General features: G+C 40.5%; 1 protein-coding gene across 1 annotated transcript; it reads right to left on the minus strand.

Annotated features, from left to right (window-relative positions):
- Positions 1–1804: 1804 nt before the first annotated feature.
- aldh1l2 (aldehyde dehydrogenase 1 family, member L2) lies at positions 1805–21746 on the minus strand. Its single transcript, XM_066705255.1, has 23 exons — positions 21470–21746; positions 18914–19058; positions 13439–13673; positions 13085–13250; positions 12677–12778; positions 12044–12133; positions 11551–11685; positions 8798–8923; positions 8566–8657; positions 8065–8212; positions 7637–7756; positions 7170–7297; positions 6668–6818; positions 6303–6373; positions 5621–5726; positions 5427–5514; positions 5241–5334; positions 5039–5138; positions 4739–4837; positions 3926–4091; positions 3535–3640; positions 2966–3165; positions 1805–2826 (listed from the first exon to the last, which is right to left on the minus strand). Exons 1-23 carry the CDS (start codon positions 21515–21517, stop codon positions 2771–2773), a joined length of 2772 nt encoding a protein of 923 aa, XP_066561352.1. The 5' UTR covers positions 21518–21746; the 3' UTR covers positions 1805–2770.
- Between the last annotated feature and the right edge of the window lie 2210 nt (positions 21747–23956).

The raw sequence follows: 23956 nt of genomic DNA on the forward strand, positions 1-23956 counted from the left end.
ACAGATTCTGTAAGGAATGCATTTTATGTAATTAACAAGTTTCATTTTTAAAATATCCATATTATACATTTTTATATATGTGTGTGTGTAGATGTATATATAATCTATCTACAACCACATATACACACACTACCGTTCAAAAGTTTGGGGTCACTTAGAAATGTCTTTGTTTTCCATGAAAACAGACATGAAATGAGTTTGAATAGGAAATATAGCAAAATGAATCGGAAATATAGTCATTGACAAGGTTAGAAATAATGATTTTTAACTGAAATAATTGTGTCCTTCAAACTTTGTTTTCATCAAATAATCTCCCATTTGCAGCAATTACAGCCTTGCAGACCTTTGGCATTCTAGTTGTCAAATTTGTTGAGATTTCACCCCATGCTTCCTGAAGCACCTCCCACAAGCTGGATTGGCTTGATGGCCACTTCTAACGTACCATATGGTCAAGCTGCTCTCACAACAGCTCAATAGGGTTGAGATCTGGTGACTGTGCTGGCCACTCCATTATAGACAGAATACCAGCTGACTGCTTCTTCCCTAAATAGTTCTTGCATAGTTTGGAGCTGTGCTTTGGGTCATTGTCCTGTTGTAGGAGGAAACTGGCTCCAATCAAGCGCCGTCCACAGGGTATGGCATAGCGTTGCAAAATGGGATCTTGAAGAAGGAAGGCTATCACTCCTTTTACCCTGTACAAATCTCCCACTTTACCACCACCAAAGCACCCCCAGACCATCACATTGCCTCCACCATGCTTGTCAGATGGCATCAAGTACTCCTCCACCATCTTTTCATTTGGTCTGCATCTCACGAATGTTCTTCTTTGTGATCTGAACACCTCAAACTTAGACTCATCTGTCCATAACACTTTTTTCCAATCTTCCTCTGTCCAGTGTCTGTGTTCTTTTGCCCATCTTAATCTTTTCTTTTTATTGGCCAGTATGAGATATTGCTTTTTATTTGCAACTCTGCCTAGAAGGCCAGCATCCCGGAGTCAGCTCTTCACTGTTGAAGTTGAAACTGGTGTTTTGTTGGGACTATTTAATGAAGCTGCCAGTTGAGGACCTGTGAGGCGTCTAATGTATTTGTCCTCTTGCTCAGTTGTGCACTGGGGCCCCCCGCTCCCCTTTCTATTCTGGTTAGAGCCAGTTTGCCCTGTTCAGTGAAGGGAGCAGTACACAGCGTTGTATGAGATCTTCAGTTTCTTAGCAATTTATCACATGGAATAGCTTTCATCTCTCAGAACAAGAATAAACTGATGAGTTTCAGAAGAAAGTTCTTTGTTTCTGGCCATTTTGAGCCTGTAATTGAACCCACAACTGATGCTCCAGATACTCAAATAGTCTAAAGAAGGCCAGTTTTATTGTTTTTTTTTTTAAATCAACACAGTTTTCAGCTGTGCTAACATAATTGCAAAAGGGTTTTCTAAAGATCAATTAGCCTTTTAAATGATAAACTTGGATTAGCAAACACAATGTGCCATTGGAACACAGTGATGGTTGCTAATAATGGGCCTCTGTACGACTATGTAGATATTCCTTACAAATCAGCCATTTCCAGCTACAATAGTCATTTACAACATTAACGATGTCTACACTGTATTTCTGATCAATTTGATGTTATTTTAATGGACAAAAAATGTGCTTTTCTTTAAAAAAACAAGGACATTTCTAAGTGACACCAAACTTGTGAACGGTAGTGTGTATATATAAATAAAAGTGTGGTACACTGCTTTCTGCCAGAGCACAGTGGTTGAAAAAAAAAAACCCCACTGCTTTAGATGGAAACACCACAATAATCCTTACAAGATAAAATATTTACTGGTTTCAAATATATTTTTACAGGGTAGCCCTTTATACATGCATTTCTCTTTTTTCCCCAAAAGCACATCAGTCTCATGGTATGGATGGAATAGTGAATCCAGGATATCTGGAGTTTCTGGTTTTATGTCAGTACAGATTTGGATTTAAAAATAAAAAGTAAATCTTTAACAAAGATGCAAGATATCCTAAATGTAATATTCCACATTTCCTGTAACACAACTTTGAAAAGTTTGTTTTGTGTGTATTAAAACTAATTTTGACCACGTGTCAAGGGCAACTTGTTCAGATGGGGTGGGGGGGAGCCTATTTTTTTTTAGGTAACATTCTAAAAATACTTATTTCTTAACTCCATAATAAATAGTTATAATCTTTCATCTGTAATTTACATTTTACAGAAATGTAAAATAACCTTTTTATAAACAGCATTATTAAAAACCTTAAATTAAATGAAAAGTACCTCTTCTTCAAATTCTGTCACTAAGAACAAACCCTTTTCTAAAAATAATAATAATAAAAAATTAATAATAATAATTCCGTTCATGATGAATTTCTGGAGTTTGTTGTTCAATCAGTGAATCCAGACCTTTGTGGGAATTCCAAGTGAGATCTAAAATTAGATGTGAAAATATTACTAACCCTACCATGAAGCAGTTCAGTTGTTGTATTAGGTTGGAGGTGGAGGTCCAATATCATTGGCAACTCATCCTTAAATTCAGTTTGTCCTTTCACTTCTTTAAGCTTAAAAATTAAAAATCTGTAGGCACATGGATGTGTTTGTAGTAGTGAATGTTTAAGAAGCATCAGTCCTCTTCGGTTCTCTTCTAGTTTCTCTTGAGAATTCCCAATGGAGAAAACCCTACAAAGCTAGATGCTCGATAAAGGATGACAATTCCAATCGGGAGGGATGGTTGATCGGTAGCAGCAGCATCCGCTCAAAGACTCCTTCAGTACTCAACTGTCACCGCTTTAGTCCTGAGGTATTCATGAAGAGCTTCCTCTCCTGTGTGAAAGAAGATAATGTGTGGGTACGATACAGTTACTGTAATAAGCATTTGTACTGCACAAACACTTTAGTTAATTCTGGAGAAGCTTTGGAAAAACAAAAAAAGGTGCTTAGCACAGCAGGAATGCCATCTTACCAAGGTCCTTGCCAAAACCAGACTGTTTGAATCCCCCAAATGGAGAAGCCACGTCTGTCTTGTTGTAGGTGTTGATGAAAACCGTGCCTGCGTCCAGCCTCTCGCTCACGTACATGGCCTTGTTGATGTCCCGAGTGAAAACCCCAGATGCCAATCCAAACTCTGTGTCGTTGGCCCTCTGGAGAACCCCGTCTACATCTCTGCAGGAACACAGTGGATAACCTTTAGCATCTGCATCACATACTGAAGTCTGAGTGACACAACTAGGGTGCTTTACATTTATAGATATAGATATATAGATTAAAAAAACACCCTCTAAAATGAGCACCTCCAATGCATAGAGGTTTTACATGAAAGCAAAGACAGGTGTTCTGAAATTTGACTTGAAAGCACTATTGTAGGACTGGTAGGGGAATTATACATGTAGGAATAATGTACATTGTATTGTGTACTTTCTGTACTAGTTTGGGTATTGCGGGTAACAATTAAGAGACTAATCTCAACTTGCACCTGCCTAAGGTCATGCTTTCTACACCAAATAGTAGACCCTCTATTAGAGTGAAACTTACCCATCTTTAAACTTGGAAACAACCATGACCGGCCCAAAAGACTCTTCTTTGGCAATGTACATGTGATCCTCCACATCAGTGAATACTGTTGGCTCCATAAAATAGCCTAGAACCAAAAAGAAAAAGGTCACTTATATTGTAAAAAGAAATAAGGTGCACAGATACACATCCTAAAAGTAATAATTTGTTGCCATAATTCGTTCATGGAATAACTGACATTCAGAAAAATTAGAAACCAATGGAAATGAACCCTTGGCATTTTGTATTAACTGTGACCAGTTTAAAATCCTCACAATAAGTCTCACTTTTCTGAAAACATTGGCTTGACTAAGGCGATCTAATCTTCAGCCAAAACCGCAAAAGGTAGAAACAGACAAAAGTCTTGCTGTACCTGGCCTAGGGACCTGGCGACCTCCATACACCAGTGTGGCTCCCTCCTTCGCCCCGATCTCACAGTACTCCAGCAGCTTCTCCATGTGTGCCCTGTGGTTCTGGGGCCCGTGGTCTGTGGAGCGGTCCAGGGGGTCCCCGATCTTCATCTTCTTGATCTCCTCCACCTGACAGGGTTCACAGTAAGAAGCCGATTAGTTTAAGCTTCCATGGGCAGCCTTCACACACTACAGTCTGCGGGCTACTTTTCTGACCATTTCAATCTGTGTCAGCCCTGATGTCAGTGTAAATGAGCTGGGAAAATGCACAGGAAAAAACACCTTGTCTCACAATTAACATTTAAAACCAAATAGGTTTTCCTTTAACTGCTCATCAACAAGTCCTGAAAACACAACATGATGGCTTAAAAAAGTACACCAGGGGTCACTATTCAATTGACAGGCAAGTAATAAATAAAAGGGGGTGGGATTGGAGGAGAGGGCCAGATAGAAACAAAACGGAAACAGCATCAAACTATCAATTCAAAGTAGGCAGACCATACAGGAGGGAACTGACCAAGTACTGGACAATTTTATCCAGAGGTGGAGTCGTAGCTGGTAGTTGAATAAAGTACTGAAGCCAGGGATTCACTCTTCATAAAGCACAAGTGTACATGCAAAGCTTTTATTGTGTTTTTGAGACCCAGTGCTATAGGCTTTTGCCTAGTGCATGGTTTTTGTAATAGAAGCTTAAATGGAAGATTCAGACTAATTAAAAGGATTTCATTACAGGGTCCTATAGACACTTTCCAATAACATAAAAGTCCATCACTCACCACTCTCCTGATGAACTCATCATGCACAGATTCTTCAACAAAGAGCCGGCCAGCAGCAATGCAGTTCTCTCCCTTATTGAAGTACACTGCTCCCATGCCCTGTAGGAATCAAAAAGTCACCCTGCATTCACAAATTACTGCATCTATACCTATAGGTGTTCAGCATGATCTAACCGTCTTGTTATGTAACAAAATAATGAACACTATAATGCAGGATCATTTCCAACGGGTTAACAGGCATCAGGAATCCACTGTTCTCCTCACTGATAATAGACACAGCCTCGTGTTGTCAGCTCTCACCATTCGCACAGCCTTGTCCAGGTCACAGTCACTGAAGATGATCAGTGGGGACTTGCCGCCCAGCTCCAGAGACACTTTCTTCAGGTTGCTCAAAGCACAGCTAGAAAGAAGCAAAACACACAGTAGGATGTTAACACCCTGGCCTAGGCCCTTCCCCTGAGAATTTCAGACCCAGAGACCCCATCTCCCACCATCGCCCTACCTTTTCATGATCTGCTTGCCGATTGGCGTGGATCCGGTGAAGCCCAGTTTGCGGATGTCGGGATGTTCGGACATGCGCTGTCCCACCAGGCCACCTGCAGCCAGTGACAGAGAACTTGTCAGGCAAGAGTTCTCGTGCACTAGCCAAGCTTCACAACAAGGTACCACTCAACTCAGCTCTTGTTACCTGAGCCTGGGATGATGTTGATCACACCCTTGGGAATGCCAGCCTTGACCGAGAGCTCGGCAAACTTCAGCGCAGTCAGTGGGGTCACCTTTTATTGGAGAGAGATAAGCCCTCGAGCTGCAGTTACTGAAGGTTTGGGTCTATTAAATGACAGAGCACTTGGTGACCTTGAGATGAGGGGTTAATGCACTGACCTGAGCAGGTTTCAGGACCAGCGTGTTTCCAGCAGCCAAACAGGCAGCACTCTTCCATGCCAACATCATCAGAGGGTAATTCCAGGGAATGACAATGGCACACACACTGTCAAAACACAACAGCAGCAAAACCCCCTCAGTTATGTGAAACAGGATACACCACAGAATCATATTGTACTGGGCATAACCACAATGCAAATCGACACCTTCCACACGTAGGGCTTATTTCAAGCTAGCTATGCTTATGGGAAAATGAACCCTGAACAGCAGTGAGGATCTCGGAAGCCACCATTCAGCTGCCATACAGAGTATTGGAGCAATGTAAGTGTGTACTGGAGAAGATCAGTTTTGGTGGCCATTATTATTTTAAGTAACATGCGTTTCCTGCAGCACTAGGAGCAGATACAGATATAAGACACAGTACTGCGTTTTGGATCATCTCTTATCATTTTTAAGTTAGACATTTATTCTGTCTCCCCTAGTGTGCGTCTCTCTCTGCCTCACTCTGTAAAATAGTTACAGCTGAAATAAAGATAGCGTTCCACATTACATTCCCTTCTGGTTTCACTTTCTCACTTCGAAAGCCAGAGCCTGAGATGGATTTGAACTGTGCCACAGTCAAACTTTGTAAATAATAGTGACTGCGTTAACATAACTGTCAGGCAGTTCAAACATTACTCACCCTAAGGGTTCCTTCTTGGTGAATGTCAGGTTGTGGTTTGGCCGTGCCTGGTTGATGGGTATAGTGGTGCCCTGTTAAAATAAGACTAGATTGTGAATAAAAGTAACAGCAGCATTTTAAAACCAATATCCATAAAAATAGCATATCCCCCAGGTCTTAAAGCAGCATATCAGTTTTATCAATGCATCTTCCGAATAATTCCTTCTGTCTGGTATTCAGAGCTGGACATAGATTTATTAAATTACTTAGAATTAGAATAATGGATATTTCCATAAAAAGAGCATGAAATCTCAGAACCCTTCATGCGTTGCGAGGATAAATGGCACTGGAATTGCCTTGGTGACTTCAGAGCCTCAGTGCTGTACCTGGATTTTGTCACACCAGCCAGCAAAGTAGCGGAAGGTCTGTATGGACATGCCCACATGGGTCTTCAGAGCCAGCGTGTACACAGCGCCCGAGTCCATGGTCTCTATGGTGGCCAACTCCTCCTGATGCTCCTCCATCAGGTCAGCCAACCTTTGGGAGGAGAAGAAGGACAGGTGTTAATGAATGCATGGGCAACCACAGCGACTAGCAGCTTAGATTATAGTGTTGGAGCTTGTCAGTGGAACCATATGTTAAGTGGACTAATAATAATAAATAGGACAGGATGGGATGGGATGGGATGGGATAAAACTGGTGCATGCGTCATTCCAGGTCACCTCCAGTCTCAGATTAGTAGGGCAAAATTTACATTTTCTCTCTTCCAACAATCCTTAAGGAAAAATTGACTTGCCGATTGATCCATTGATTTTCATAATGGTAGAGGGCACCTGATAATAGATTAATTAAATGTATAGAATGGTTGTGAATAGGCACTGTGCTCACTTATACAGCAGCCTGCCTCTATCTCTGGCATTCATCTTTCCCCAGGGTCCCGTCTCAAAGGCATCTTTAGCTGCTGCTACCGCCCTGTCCACATCAGCCACTGAAGCATAAGACACTTTACAGATAACCTACAAAGGAAAGGAAAACAAGGAAATTGCCACAGTCTTTCCAACAGCAGTCCTAGACCACTCACCCACAGCCTGGCTTGCTGAGGCTAAAGCATGGGAGTTGGAACTTGAACACTTCTTCAAAAAGATTTAAGACCTGTTTTGTACCATAGTTTAGGATACCATTATACCTGTACAATGGTGCTGCGATCATGTGTAGGACACCAAGCCAATTCCTTCCCTCTTTACACAGGGCAATGTGTAAATTCTATTATGAAATATGACCTGACTTCATAGTCAGCACAAGATTTAACAGCTACCAGAATTAGCAAATATTGAGTTAAATTAATGAAGACTCACGGAGCCATCTGTGGGGTTGACGGTGTCATAGGTCTTTACATTCTCAGCATCCTCAAACCTCCCATTAATAAAGCACTGATGAGGCATCTTCACAGTCATGTTATTCACTTCCTTTGTTACCTGATGAATAAAACATGTAAAACACTATTAACCTCTACTACCCTCTCGAAACAAGTTATTTATTTATTTTAAATAGTGGACAACTATAATGCTATCGAGAGCATTCAGTTCATACAAATGGTTTTAAACCTCATAGATCATCATGCTGAGGTTTGCTGGATAATAATAGAATATAGCAGCAAGTATCCCTCAAACAATGCTCATTCATACTTGAAAGCAGAAATGCCGAAGCATCAGTGGCTAAAATCAGAAACCCTCCATCAAAAACCCAGTTTGAGGGCATGGCTTGCTCAGGTGCAGTAACTCACGTGATCTATAACAAGCTCCTCTTCCATGTCCTCACCCCTCAGTCTCCGGACCACCACCTGAATGAAGTCCTGGAAGGTGGTTGCCATGTAGACATCCTCGTTCTGCATCTGCAGCCCATCACACTTCTGTTTGATCTCTTCCACCAGCCTGGGGTGTGAACAGCAATTATTACTGCTTCACTCACAGCCACACACAATGTAGTGACAACCAAGGCAAACACACTAAAAAGCACTGTCCACACCAAGCTGTTGTTGGAGAGGAGATTGTTATTCAAGTGTTAATTCTCATTTAGAATGGAAAGTTAATTAAAAGTAATCACCTTCTCTAAGGAGGCGTTAACCGAACCCAAAACACAGTACGGTCATATTCTGCATCTGTAATCTTGACAGAAGTGGGGCTTGCCAAGCCATTTTGCTGAAGCCTCATTGGCCGAGTGCAGAATGTGCGACAAAGTTTTTTTTTTTTTTTTTTTTTTTTTAAACACGGTACTAGTGACTAACCTAACCACATCCATAGACGCTGCTCCAGATTTGAAGAAATCAGTGGAGTCCTCGATTTTCTGAACGTTGCTCAAAATGCCTTTCCAAATGATCTAGAACACAAAGAGAAAATAAGGACTCACATGAAGATTCTTTTGGAAGGAGGTGCAAAGCCAATGTCAGTTTCAGTGTGTAACCAGGCCTTGCATTCTTATAAAAAACAAAAACAAAAAACATCCTCTTAACTAAGTACCCGAATTTCCTCAGCCATCTCCTTCTCCTCCTCAGTAAGCTCCACACTAGTGCTCTCTCCACTTGAGAAATACTTTGAAGCCGGGATCATCTTTCCATCTTCAAACTGAAGGTTCTTCACCAGAAGCTGTTGCAGAAACAGTGACATTGAAGGTCAAAATATGCCTAAGCACTATATTCAGTCAAAGTTGCAGCAGAATGCAAATCATTTTAGCCAGAGAAAGCAGGGCTGTTTCAGAACTACACTTGAAACTTAAGGTGTTTTGCAGCTGCTTAGCATTGTCTTGAGCTTTTGGGTGTTCCATGGACAAAACTGCTTTGTTGGGGATCTTTGGCAGGTTCATCAATGTCATTGACCTCACTCAGGAGGGTCAATGAGACCAACTCGCCTCGTTGTGAAACACTTAAATCAGGGTCATTGGTCATGAAAGCAGCTGCACCTACACAAGTTTCATTCAATCCTTCAATCACTAAAAACAGGTTTTCCTCATACAAAATATTGGTAATACAAACATTAAGATACTGAATTTTACAATTTGTACAGCTATTAATTACCAATAATTCTCTCCAGAACTCTTTGTAAGTCACCAAATGATTCACATAAACGTGGTCTAATTATTTGTGAAGAGTAAGGAGGTGGTCTATTAGAGAAGCACAGACTTAAGAGACTGACAAATAGACTTTGAATAGTGAATACTAAATAGCATTAATGGCAGTGACACAGTAGTATTTTCCCTATGGCAGCCCCTCCCCCAACTACCATATGGCAAACCCTCCCCCACCTTGATAAGTCTTTTATAAACACACACAGTCCTATTAGAATTACTCATCCTTTTGAATTACTGTAACTAGCTCAAGATGAGTTATCATTTACTGCTAAATCAGAAGCAAATTTGACAATAATAAGTGAACATTGCCACAGATTTAACCTTATAAAAGACACCAAACCAAATAACTTTGAAGACATGTAATTCTGTTGAAAACATACTGAGCAGTGGTTGGAAAAAACTGCATATTTAAATAAGTGTTTTTGTTGGATACCATATTAATATAAATTAATTAAAAAAACATTAGCAACCAAAAAAAAAAAAAAAAATCAACATCAGCAATGTGTAGCAAGATGAACCCAGAACAATTTGCCCACTGACAAAGAAATGATCAGTCTATAATTTTAATGGTAGGTGTATTTTAACAGTGAGAGACAGAATAACAACAAAAAAATCCAGAAAAACACATTTCAAAAAAGTTATAAATTGATTTGCATGTTAATGAGGGAAATAAGTATTTGACCCCTTCGACTTTGTACTTGGTGGCAAAACCCTTGTTGGCAATCAGAGGTCAGACGTTTCTTGTAGTTGGCCACCAGTTTTGCACACATCTCGGGAGGGATTTTGTCCCACTCCTCTTTGCAGATCCTCTCCAAGTCATTAAGGTTTCGAGGCTGACGTTTGGCAACTCGAACCTTCAGCTCCCTCCACAGATTTTCTATGGGATTAAGGTCTGGAGACTGGCTAGGCCACTCCAGGACCTTAATGTGCTTCTTCTTGAGCCACTCCTTTGTTGCCTTGGCTGTGTGTTTTGGGTCATTTTCATGCTGGAATACCCATCCACAACCCATTTTCAATGCCCTGGCTGAGGGAAGGAGGTTCTCACCCAAGATTTGATGGTACATGGCCCCGTCCATCGTCCCTTTGATGCGGTGCAGTTGTCCTGTCCCCTTAGCAGAAAAACACCCCCAAAGCATCATGTTTCCACCTCCATGTTTGACGGTGGGGATGGTGTTCTTGGGGTCATTCCTCCTCCTCCAAACACGGCGAGTTGAGTTGATGTCAAAGAGCTCAATTTTGGTCTCATCTGACCACAACACTTTCACCCAGTTCTCCTCTGAATCATTCAGATGTTCATTGGCAAACTTCAGACGGGCCTGTACATGTGCTTTCTTGAGCAGGGGGACCTTGCGGGCGCTGCAGGATTTCAGTCCTTCACGGCGTAGTGTGTTACCAATTGTTTTCTTGGTGACTATGGTCCCAGCTGCCTTGAGATCATTAACAAGATCCCCCCGTGTAGTTCTGGGCTGATTCCTCGCCATTCTCATGATCATTGAAACTCCATGAGGTGAGATCTTGCATGGAGCCCCAGACCGAGGGAGACTGACAGTTATTTTGTGTTTCTTCCATTTGCGAATAATCGCACCAACTGTTGTCACCTTCTCACCAAGCTGCTTGGCGATGGTCTTGTAGCCCATTCCAGCCTTGTGTAGGTCTACAATCTTGTCCCTGACATCCTTGGACAGCTCTTTGGTCTTGGCCATGGTAGAGAGTTTGGAATCTGATTGATTGATTGCTTCTGTGGACAGGTGTCTTTCATACAGGTAACGAGCTGAGATTAGGAGCAGTCCCTTTAAGAGAGTGCTCCTAATCTCAGCTCGTTACCTGTATAAAAGATACCTGGGAGCCAGAAATCTTGCTGATTGATAGGGGATCAAATACTTATTTCCCTCATTAACATGCAAATCAATTTATAACTTTTTTGAAATGCGTTTTTCTGGATTTTTTTGTTGTTATTCTGTCTCTCACTGTTAAAATACACCTACCATTAAAATTATAGACTGATCATTTCTTTGTCAGTGGGCAAACGTACAAAATCAGCAGGGGATCAAATACTTTTTTCCCTCACTGTAAGCTTCTGATTTGGACACAGCCTTTTTTCAAAGTAAATTTTAATGCAGGCTCATGCAGGGTGACTGAAATATACCATTTTCTCATCTGATCCGAAAAGGACCAGGCCGTTTTTGGTGACAAGTCCGGGCTGCGAGGCTCCCTCAATGTCCAGGGGTTGTCCCGAGGGCACAGGGCCGCTCAGGAGTGATGAGCTGTACATGGTCACTGCCTAGAGACACACAGAGCAACAACCACTGAATAAACACACTGGGACAAGAGGGCCCTCATTCAGGTGTTGGTGCAGTCACAACTAGTTCCACTCTGCATTTAAACATTGTTCTTCATTTTGTTTAATAAAGATGGTTCATGAAACTACACTTATTTATCACCACAATCTTCTCAAGAGTTTGTGGAAAACCAACTAATTCAGCCTAGAGGAAACTAAAGCTTGTGTGAACCCAGTTATGCTGTGGTAGTCAAACAGTTACACACACCCAGAAACTCATAGTGTGACAAAATCACAGGTGAATTATGAGGCAGTGAGTTTTTACAGTAAACCAGCATCCATAATAACAGCTTTAGAGTACCTGACCATCGATGACAGTCCAGGCTCCAGGCACTTTATCATGTCCCCTAATCCAGTTATGAATAGCTTCTGCAGGCTGATTCAAGGAAACCTAAAGGGGCATAGAAACACACACACACACAAAAAGGTTGTAATCATCCCACTCTGCAGCCGCAACAGCCGTTTAAGATACTGATGGCTCTCACAAACATCTAGGAAGTCTGTGAAAACAGCTGTCTGCGTCTTGTGTAACATTTGCTGTGGCCTTAAAATAAACTTTCTCCTCAGGAATGTGGGTTGTGGCGCAGATCTCCAGCTTTCTGCCCCACCCTGTATTGCCTACAATCGTTTCTCCACACGGGAATTCCCAGAAATCTGCAAATAACTGAGCAAACTTCCTTGACGTTAGTTATTGTGGTCTTATAGGTGGCATTTCTTTCAGGAATACATGCCATCTATGTGAAAAGAGAAACGGGTTAAGCCATCATATTTTGTTTCTAAAATGTTAATATTTTTGGAGGGGGAAACAACAAAAAACATTACAATCACACTATTACATGCAGGCGATGAGGCGGGTATAACTCCAGCGATGTATTTGATAAAGGTAAACAAACTTGTCCACTCAGCACTTAGAGAAACAAACACTCCGGCTCACCTTGGAATTAGATTTCTTCTGAATGCCTTCATAACTGGCCCCTTCTTCAGACTGAGGAATACGAGGAGCCTTCCCATCTGCTATAAGCTGGACTGCTTCCACCTAACCAACAAAAAAACAAATAACAAACAGGAACAAACTATTACAGAAGAATATTTGTAATTAAGTGTGCATTTAGGACTACTGTTACAAAGTAAATATTTATTTGGCGTTTAGGTAGCATAGGATCATAAAAACATGCTGTATATATTTATCCCAAATTTTTCCACAGCGATGGAATTAACTTAATTTTCTGCATTTGCAGTGACACAAGGACTGCATAATAAATGTTTACAGCAGTGTTTGAAGGTTATAAAAGGAATCCAACTCAAGGAATGCATGTTGCTTCCTCGGGTTGGTTATTATTACCATGCCTTTGATTCCCTCAGGGAAGAGAAAGCGGTTGTATAGGGTATCGACGGTGTCATTGGGCTCCACGGGACACTGTTTCTGCAGCAGGATCGGTCCAGTGTCCAGCCCGTCGTCTGCCCAGAAGATGGAGAAGCCTGCCTTCTTATCTCCATGAATCAGGGTCCTGACCAGACAAGCGGCTTTTAGTTTTTGATTCAGAGATTTGTTTATGTCTTACCGTATGAGAAAGTCTAACAGATTAAAAATACAAAAGACGACAGTGTTCAAGCAACAGGCTAGATCATCCATGCCTCAACAATGTCTCCCAGCCCACGTTGGCATTGGTGTTCTCCGCCCTGCCCTCACACTCACCAGTTAATAGCAGAGGCCCCTCTGTGCAGGGGTAGGATGGAGGGGTGGTAGATGATGGAGCCGTGCTCGGGGTGATCGATCACATTCATGGGGATGAACTGGCTGCAGAAGGGGAGGACATTGAGCTGGGCTCCCACAGACTTGTAGGCATCCACCACCTCGGGGATGGGCTTCCCTTTCACCCGCCATCGGGGGAACTTGAATACCGGGGTGCCGTCTTTCTCTGCAACCACAGCTGGAAGGAAGAAGCAATATCACTTGATGAAAGAGAAAAGAACAAGTTCACACAAAGTACTCGATGACTGAAAAATGGAAGGACAGAGGGTCAGGTGGGTCACCGGTTTACCACACACACTCCATGCCCAGATCAACACAATAGAGAGGTCTTGCTAAATGATGATATATTGAACTATGCATTGAGAATCTATGTTAGGCAAAAACCAATCCCATCATACTTTTTGAATGTAATGTAGTTTGGTTCATTTTTAGGTACTTTTTAAGATTGGATGTCATCACGATGTCTTTTTAAAGAGGAAACAAAGCCAAAAATGCTTAACTTTTATATATGGATGCGACAAGGAGGTAAAATCAACCTGCTTTTAAAGAAAAACTGTATATAGAAATCAAAATTTAGAAGTAAAACATACCAGGGTCACTCTCATTAAACCACCTGAAGACATGTCCGAAATGAATTAATGCACATATTCACAGAGAATGTGAAATAATTAATTTTAATATTAAAGTACACAAATATTTACTACACGGTTCACTTAATTTTCAACTTATAAGTATTTTTCAGGTGATTTTTTTAATCGAAAAAACCATTACCATAACGCATCCAAACAAAAAATTTGCATTGCTCTCTTACAGCACAATAAATATTACATAAAACTTATTAAAACACTGAAATAGTCTATATTAGAATATATTTCCACAGAGAAGAGAAGATTCAAGATGGCTACAAGGTAAGATTATCTGTGAACGTTTGATAGTTAAAGTTTGTACTTTTGTTTTCTTACACCCCTCTTACCCCACCATGGGTACACATTACCATAACAATGTATTATTTCATTCATTTTTTTATATACAAATATTCATTATAAACATAACAATAGAAAGAGTAGTGTGGGAATATAGTGATCATTTCTTGATAGGTCATTGTGTTTCCTGCCATTTTATGCTAGCTAAACTAAAGTGCATTCATTACCATAACCCATCTTTCCATGTCATAGTTGCCTGTTATGGTAATGAATTATGATGTTATGGTGATCAATATAAGAATAGTTTCCTATTGTTTGTTACATATTATTATTGTTTTTGACCAGTAAGCTAACTTTTTTGACATAAAGATCTACAATGGTGGAAAAGAATAAAGCTGTGACAAGAGCTAGGGTGCAGAGACATAGAGAAAAGCTCTAAAGCAATCCTGAGCTACTTGAGGAGTATAGGAGGAAGGAAAGAGATGCTCACACATGTTTACATACTTATATACAGTAGCACCCCCTATGGGTGGGTGATATGATTGAGCTAGATGTACAGTTGATCCTTATGTTTTGAATAGAAGTTATATAATATATATATAGGGTTAGCATCTAACATCAATATACAACACATCCCAGGTCCTATTTGACTGTGTTGTGTAATAGAGTGACATACATACACACACACACACACACATGCATACATAAACGCATAACTCTATTACTATTACACAACACAGTGAAATAGGACCTGGGATGTGTTGTATATCGAGGTTAGAAGTTATAGATTTTTTTAATATTGGCATAGTGTTAGTGTTATAATATCTGTAATATTTCTGCAGGTATCAGAAATAGGAGAGTGGTCTATTGAAGTCAGCCAAAGATATGACTCCCAAACAAAAGCACAAAAGAAAAAGTCCAGCAGATGTAATGCTAAAAAGAAACCAGCTAAACATCATGGATCTTACCCCACCATCAGCAAGACATCATACCTTCACCCATCCCTCATAGAGCCCAATTCAGCCAACCCAAAAGGTCAGAACAAAAAACCTCAACCCCAAAAAAGAAACAAATCAAAACTAAAGAACAAATGTAAAAACTCAAGGAAAAAGACCAGATACTTGAATGTATGAGAAAGAGAATAAAAAGACTGGAGGAAAACAGAAGCAGAGGAAACCAGGCCCAAAAGAGTAGGAAGACTGTGGTCCTGACCAGCAAAAGGAAGAGAATGGGAGCTCATTGAAGTCTACCTTTACACGGATGACATCACAACAGTAATTAAAGGAAAAGCTGTGGAAGTACGGAAAGGTGGCCAGATCTATAGGAAGAGATATCTCACAGACACAATTGAAAATCTCCATAAGAGGTTTCTTGTAGAGAACCCTACTCTGAACATCTCTCGATTTCAGTTCTTCAAACACAGGCCCTTTTGGATTGTCAGCCCCCGAGTTGCAGACATGGAGACTTGCGGATGCAAGATACACAAACTTACAAGGAAAGGTGAAGAAGTTACACCAGCTCTGCATCACAAAGGTTATAACGCCTGCAGAAGTAGTGGCCGCATCTGTCTGTGATCCTAACATGAACTGCATATATAATAGGTGTGACAAATGCCATAACACAACATTCCCTTCAGAGATTAACCCAAACACAAAAGGCAACATTGTGTCGTGGGAAGAGTGGGTGACTTGGTCCACTCCATACTCCAGGAAGAACCAAGATGGCTCAACCTAAGAGGTTGAGGGGAAAACTGTTGTCCTGGAGAAAAAGTTTGGAACCATAGAGCAGCTTGCAGAGCTCACCAAGGAGGGTCTCCCTCAGTTCTGTACTCATTTGTACAACATTAGTCACCAGCACGACCATCTGAAAAAGCTGAAGGACAGCCTGACCGAGGACCAAGTCGCTGTCCATGTAGACTATAGTGAAAACTGTAACTGCAAATGGAGCAGGGAAATTAAAGATGCCCACTTTGGAGGGTCACACAAGCAGGTGACGATTCACACTGGAGTGCTCTACTTTTCTGAAGGAAAGGTGGAGTTGTTTGCCATACTTTCTGAGAGCCTCCAGCATGATGCCATTGCCATGTGGGCCACCTTGATCCAATCTTGGATCATGTCAGAGCCAGTCATCCTGCTGCATCAAGGATGCACTTCCTGTCCGATTGGCCAACTTCTCAGTACAGGAACAAGACCACATTTTACATGGCCTCGACAGCCCCTTTCCTGAAAGGTTTCACATCAGTCACATGGAACTTCACTGAGGTATCACACAGTAAAGGCTTACCAAATAGAAACATACTGCATTCATGTACTGATGCAGTTTGGAGTGGCCATTCTCATTGATCTAAAGTAAAACTTTAAATTTGATAAATTGGAATTCATTACCGAAGCATGGTCTTTCATTACCATAATGTACTTATTCATTACCAAAGCACTTGATCTCTGGCTAAATATTCATATTATACTACAACAATACAGAAAAAGTTTGAGATGTGCTGGAAATATGTTGCATTCCCTTTCTACTGATGTTATTGTTTTATAATATAATTTCCTATGAACAAAATCACAAACTCAATATGATAAAGCAGATTCACGTTCCAGTGTTTTTATTTAAAATAACATTTTAGAATGAAATCTTATCTGTATATGTAAGTGTGCATGCCTTTACATTTTCTGAATATATACATTTGGTATTTATGATATTTCAACTTTTAAAATTCTTACGGTAATGAAACAATATCTGACAGCGTGTCAGAAAATGTTGAAAGACATAAATTACAAAACTGTGGCAATCAATGTGATTGTGACTAAAAACTCCACTGCAGCAAATGCTGTAGAAGGGTCAGGGGTGAATTAAGTTAAATATTGAATACATACTGTGCAAGAACATTAATAAAAAGTATCAAGATTTTAACAAGTACTTGTGGGAATAAAATGACTTTTTGCCTTTTGTCCTTGGGAGCAGATGTTAAAAAGCAACTGTTCAGTGCTGAATCGACTGGAAGGGCATCTGACATCCAGACAGGGGCAATGAAGCAGAAAATTACGTTTCATGGTACAGGCGATAAAATCTTCATTACAGCTTCTAATGACAGCCCAGGCCACAGGAGAAAAGCAGTGAAATATCTGTGCTTCAGCAGAGGGGGGATAGATGATTAATCACATCACCTGCAAAGAAAGGCAGCTGAAACTGGAAAATAGGAAGGGGGCGGGGGCTGGGAAATGACCCTTCACAGCTGTATGCTCTCCTAAGGCCTGTTCCCAATATATTTATTTATTTATTTATTGCTGCATGTGTGACCTTCATAGTATTTGCGCAGCAAAGTCCCACATAGGTGTGAGAGTATTTTTACATATTTGTATGTAATGTGACTTGGTGAATTCACAGAGAGCAGAGCTAGTGTCCGAACAAGAAATGCAGGTGAGTGTGGGTGTAATGAAATTTGGTATGTTAGTCCACACAGTTTTATAGCTGGTTGTAGCCAATGCCCAGGCAGTTGTCATGCTATACCCCTGTCATTTGGCTAGTTAGGTCTCCAGTTAGGGTCTGTTGGGTTTCCAGCCCTCGCTCCTGACCCATTAAAATGCATTTCTTAACACAAAAAAATATATAAATACATGCTTAACACAGCAAGTTTGGAAATGTTAAATTCATGAAATGTTAAATTCTGAAAGCCCAGCCCATAAACAGCTATTGTGGGTCACTAGAGAGGTTACTTGTGGGCACTGTTGTAGACTGTAGATCAGTTACTCTTTGAAGGTAACAAGTGGAAAACCCAGTGTGGTTTTATTCCTCCAATTCCTTTACAATAAGATCTCATTCAATCTGACTGAAGAGATAAAACAATAACCGAGTAATGTCCTTGGTGAAAACCATAAAATAGAAGTGTATTTATATATTTTTAAAACTGTTTTTTAACATGAAATACAGAGTACTCAATACTTATCTTCAAGCTAACATCAAAAATATAGTGGAAAGCTATCACTGCATTTTAGTTGCCAGGTCATTCATGAAATATATCTCAGATAGCAGCGCAGCAAAGCTAAATATATCACATCACTGGTACAGTTATATTGGCACCAATAACTTTTTTTACATCTGGTTTACAAAATATATACAGGGATGACTGTATGGTAACTGTGTACAGGTCTTCTACAAATTATAAAAGTGAACATGTTGTTTCGACCTTGAGTTCAATACAAATACCAAACGAATTTATAAACGCTTCCAAATTAAAACTTTTGGTAGCTATTGTATTGAAGTTGACCTGTTGGGATTCATAAAGTATGATTTGTTGCCTCTGCACCTGTAGTTAAATTTAACAGTGAGGGATGAATCCAGCAATAGTACCCATGTTTAATAATGTAGATGTATACTGGTAGTGTCTGCTGTCCTTCTCCAAGCTCTGAGCCCATCCTTGCTTGCACATGCCCACTCTGAGGACTGCATGATAAGAGGACTGTTGTCAAAGCAACTGCTGCCAGCATTCACTCACCCAAAGGGTCGGCCTTCCCATCCTTATCAGGAACAGTGAACACTCCCACCACTTTATGACCCTGCTTTCTCAGTTGGGAGTAAACTTCCTGTCCAAACAGGCTCTGGCCAATCAAGGCTAGTTTTAACTTATTTTGGTAATATACCTGTAGAAAAAGGAAACAGAAAAAAAACACTTAATTACAATAAAAACACCCAAGAATGGATTACTGCGCTAGCTTTTTTGGCAATACAAATTACACTTTATATAGGCTATTAGTAGAGTATTAATAGTTTCAATATATTGATAGTTACTGGCCTAAGTGCATGTTATTAAAATTGGTCAATCTCATATATTAAACCATTGCTGGTTATCTAATAGCATAATTATACTTGTATGATTTGTTTTTATATATTTGTAGGCATACACCTTAAACTAAAGGATTACCAATTAAAAACAAAAAAGAAAAAACTGAACCTCATAAAAAAAGCCACATTGTAATTTTAAGGTTCTGCTACATTTGAAACCAAGCCTATAAATTGTATAGGTGACATCCTCCAACACAAAGCAAGAGCATGTTTCTGCAGTTCGGGTCATTCCAATGTAAGCATCTAGTTTTGTTCGTCTGCACCATTAGAGACCTGTGGAGGCTTTTTTTCAAACCTGACTTTAACCATATAGTTCTTAATTTGTTTAAAAGTTTCCACTGTAACATTTAAAGGCTCAGATTTTTATCCTTGGAATGGAACACAAAAAACAGAGGCTGCATAATGCACAGGACACAATCATACCACCCCCAATCATGCAACTGAAAAACATAAAACACTGTAATGAAGTACCCAGCATAGCAAACAGCAATGAGAACGAGAGAGTGAAAGTAAATGTTTTAGTCTTAGGGTATCTACAGGGGTCTGATACCAAAGCTTTGGAGAATAACCTGTAAATGTCTTCTTAAAATGCATGTGCTACATCTTTATCTATCATCAGGCAACACAAGGTTATTTTCGCAAAAACAGTATGTTATGTTCTTAACCTTAAATACCATATAAAATGCATAATTCTTGATGTATTTTAATACTGCTGAGTGCTACTGAGGAATGCAAATTGTCAATTACTTCATAACTGTTCAAAACTACTGTGTTAAAAATACTTTAATAACCATAAACTTTTACATATACATACAAAAGGCTAATTTCCATAAGAAATAAATTAGGTGTTTGTGGTTTGTCTACATTCTTTCGCTGTCTAGCATTATCCATCCACTTTACAGTGGAAAATATTCCTACTCACATTAAAGATAAGCAAACCATTGATAGGAAGGTGATATAATAGCACACATAAAGCTTAACATTGAACAACTCAAGGGAATAAAACGTATAAGATATGTGCCAGGCCAAACGCAGAAGTGAGACAACATGCGGAGTGAGGGTGTTAAAATTGAAGTTAATGTAACGTTAGCGGAATGTTTTGCAAAGTCAGCAAATTGCGTTGCTGTTCAATTATACATCTCTATGGATTACAAGACTGAAAACAGTTAAACTATTTAGCGACTGCATTATATCCCCTTCCTCACACTCTCGCCTCTTTCGTATGATAAAATATCATAATAATAAATACCGGCAACGTCATACATTGCGGTACAGTGCAGATCTGCTTTGACGTAGAGCTCAATTTCATCAGGAAGTCAAATGCAGATTTAAAAGCATTTGTTTCCCGTACAATGCAAATCGTTGAATGGTCTGTTGTTAAGCGAGTATCTTCGCTGTCCAGGAAACCGATTTGTATTTAATACAAATACAAAATAAAAAAAACCGCCTGGGAAGACCGACTTCAGAAGACACATATACTTCAGTCAGGCGTTATTCATTTTAAATATAGCTGTATTTTGCGTTGTGGTCGTATAGTGCAATATGATCCCTGCGACGTGTTCCCTGAAATTCGTGGCTGCTGATGCAATTCATAATCTGGATGGGCATAAATCCAGGCAGGCGGGCTGTACAACAACGTGGCGGTGAAAACCAGCATATGTGACTGCACCATCCTCACTGGATGAACTGTCATTTTAAAAGTAACAGGCACTGCAGACAATCACCCTAATGTAATATTACGTTGTTTACCAAAGGCATTCATTGCATTGTGCGATTTGTGTACAGCGCTCGGTAGTCATACTGATTGGTGACATTATTTCCCCCGGCATCGACCCTTCCTTAAACTTAGCTGTCAAGCTCAAGAAAGAGAAGTAAAATCCACCTTATTGAGCACATGCATTATTTTTGCATGAGTAGTTGTAATGCCCTGCAGATCACAGCCATGCTCGGCAATAATTAGCAATCTAAGTGCAGTACATGAAGGATGGGGGTGGGGGAAAGATCGTGTACAGTATCTGAATTAAACCTAAAATGATGTTTCATGTGCACTGAAGGCCTTGCATTTGGATTTCCACGTCCAAGCAGATCACACGCATTTCCCACAGCACATTTCAGCAGCACCACAACAAATACTGTAACACGCTATTGTAACAAAGATTTAAAAAACAACAAACAAAACAAACAAAACAATACAAATGCGGTTACTCACAGTGGCTGTGGAAAATTTCCTAATAAACTGGTTCGCTGTCCACAGCATGGTGCCGGTTCATGTACGGTGTGTGATTCAAAGCGAGCTGTACCGCTTGTCCTGCAGATACTCGGGCTGCTCGCCTGTCAGACGCCGCACGCCGCTCTCCCAGCGAGTGAGCCGCCCCGCCCGCACAGCCGGGCTACACCGCGTCACCGCGTCACCGTGCGTCACCGTGCGTGCGTGCTGCGTGCTGCGTGCCTCAGTTTGAAACTTCACTTTTGCGCTGCGGCCATGCGCTCCTTCATCCACGTGTAGCTGCGTCTTTAATTCCCCCCCCCCCCAAAAAAAAAAAAAACGTGTCACATCAGCTTCAAAACACTAAATTGGTCCAGCACCAACCCCTCCCCCCACCAGCGCTGCCGTGATGCTTGACCCCGTACATGCTCGCCGGCTCTGGATTTGCTCGCAGGGGGGGAATGGCAGGGGCTCGGCCGGCCCGGCAGGCTGACGCAATAGCGGAGGGGAGGCTGTGCGGGAATGCCGGCTCCCCGCAGCGGCCGCACCCGCAGCACAAAACCTGTTCACGATCAACAGCTAGATCCGATTCTGAGTGTGTTTTCAGTTGCAGCTTGTGAGCGCTTAATCGGTGCTCTTCGACTTTATTAATCTTAATAAACAAGTCATAGGGTTAAAGACATGCGTAAAAAATCTATTTTGCTGGAATATTTATTTATTTATGTTGCAAACATTTGCATGCATCCACATGTGATAACCCAATACTCTGCTGTATGTATGTGCATGTATGTACACTAACATTTGAGCATTACATTATCCTGACTCCTGCTGCTTCCAGCAAAAAGGCCCTTCTAACTATCATACATTAAAACATGATTGTAATTGTGCATTTATAAGATTCTACATTTAAAGTCATGTTGAATCCCTGAGAAATACAGACCTTCAAGTTTACAATCTCCCACTCCTTGGGTTGCTCGCTATAACAGAGCAATATCTTCAAAAACAAAATGTTTAGGATTATGAATTGAACTGCGTAATGCAGGTTTCATGGGTGAAAGGTTTACAAGTAAAACCTTTTTTTTTTATAGCAGGTCGGTTCAATATCTTTCAAACCTCTGCCAGACCTTGACTTGCTATTTTTAATCAAAGGACACAGTTCTGGCAAGCTGTGCTGGCTGCAATATGCAGCTGTCTGTCACCACTATTATTTGAGTAGGAGCCCACCACATTTTTAAGAGTTGATTAAAATGATCTGCCGATTATACAAAGATCTGATGGGTCAGGGTCTTGAGATGGAAATGCAACATATCATTAAGGTCTGACAGTTTGGAGGGGTTTGCTAGCTGGCATGGAGTCAAAGTACATGGAGAATTCTCATGGATTGCTGCCCAGGTTTTGGCAGAATTAATCCAGGAGGCAGAAACTGATCACCTCTGGAACTGGTGAAATACTCTATCACCCTAAAATCACACACAAAAGTCTCTTTGACTTAGTATTAAATGTATTTTACTGTTTTATCTATTTTTAGAAGACCTTCATCAAGATATCCTACTATCCAAGCTTTAACATGCTTTTGAGTACATAGTCTATGCTTTGTTGTTAATCTTCACCATGCTTCTATAATGTCAATCAAACATTTAATGGGCAGAGGCAGTAAAAAGGCATCAGATGCCTGCATTGTGACTGTTAATTTCTGTCCATTCTTAACAGACAAGTACACATTTCAAAGAAACCTGCATTTTATCTTATCTAATCAGTGCACAGCTTCCATTACAAGTGTGCTGAACACAACCCCTTAACAGTTTTTTTTGCCAAGGCTGACACTGAAAGAGACAGGTGGAGAAACTTTTTTCAGAAATGGCATCCTCATTGCCACTCTTCCATACTGGCCAGATCTGTGGAGTACCTGAGCTACTATTGACACATGGACATTTTCTCCCATCTCAGCCAAGGAACGCTGGAGGTCTTTCAGAGTTTAGTTGGCCTCTTGGTGGCTTCTTCTCCAACCAATGCCCTTGTACCCAGCTGCTCAGTTTGGGAGGACAGTCTGCTCTACGCAGATTTTGGGAGGTGCTGTATACCTTTCATTTCATAGTGACTGACTTAACCATGCTCTAAAGGATATTTAAACTCCAGGAATTTACAAAGACAGGTATACTTAATCTGACCCCTCCCCCCATTTAAAGTGTGGAGTAGGTTGTGTAAATGCATCAAGACTTTCAATTGTAATACAACAAAATGTGAGAAAGTCAAAGGAAAATAAATCGACCTTTGAGAAAGTAATTTTGTTTTAAACAATATTACTATCAGCAATTTCAATTACATAATAAATAACATTGGGATTTTTTTCAATTTCACTTCCTATCAAACTAACAAATAACATTACAATTTAGCAGTGTTTACAATTGCTTAACGCAGCAATCAAAAATCCCATAAATTTAAGCCAACACTAGAACTACATTTCCCACAACCCCCCACCTTAAGGAAGTA

This window comes from Amia ocellicauda, chromosome 5 (assembly GCF_036373705.1).
Source record: "Amia ocellicauda isolate fAmiCal2 chromosome 5, fAmiCal2.hap1, whole genome shotgun sequence".
Classification (NCBI taxonomy): Eukaryota; Metazoa; Chordata; class Actinopteri; order Amiiformes; family Amiidae; genus Amia; species Amia ocellicauda.

What these genes read in the sequence shown, in the direction of transcription:
- aldh1l2 (XM_066705255.1), bottom strand. Translation starts at nt 21,517, where the DNA reads ATGCTGTGGACAGCGAACCAGTTTATTAGGAAATTTTCCACAGCCACT. An exon ending in GGGGCCTCTGCTATTAACTG is followed by an intron (nt 13,251 to 13,438) that starts GTGAGTGTGAGG and finishes TTGTCTGGTCAG; the next exon opens with GACCCTGATTCATGGAGATA. An exon ending in TGGTTTTGGCAAGGACCTTG is followed by an intron (nt 2,827 to 2,965) that starts GTAAGATGGCAT and finishes TCTTTCACACAG; the next exon opens with GAGAGGAAGCTCTTCATGAA.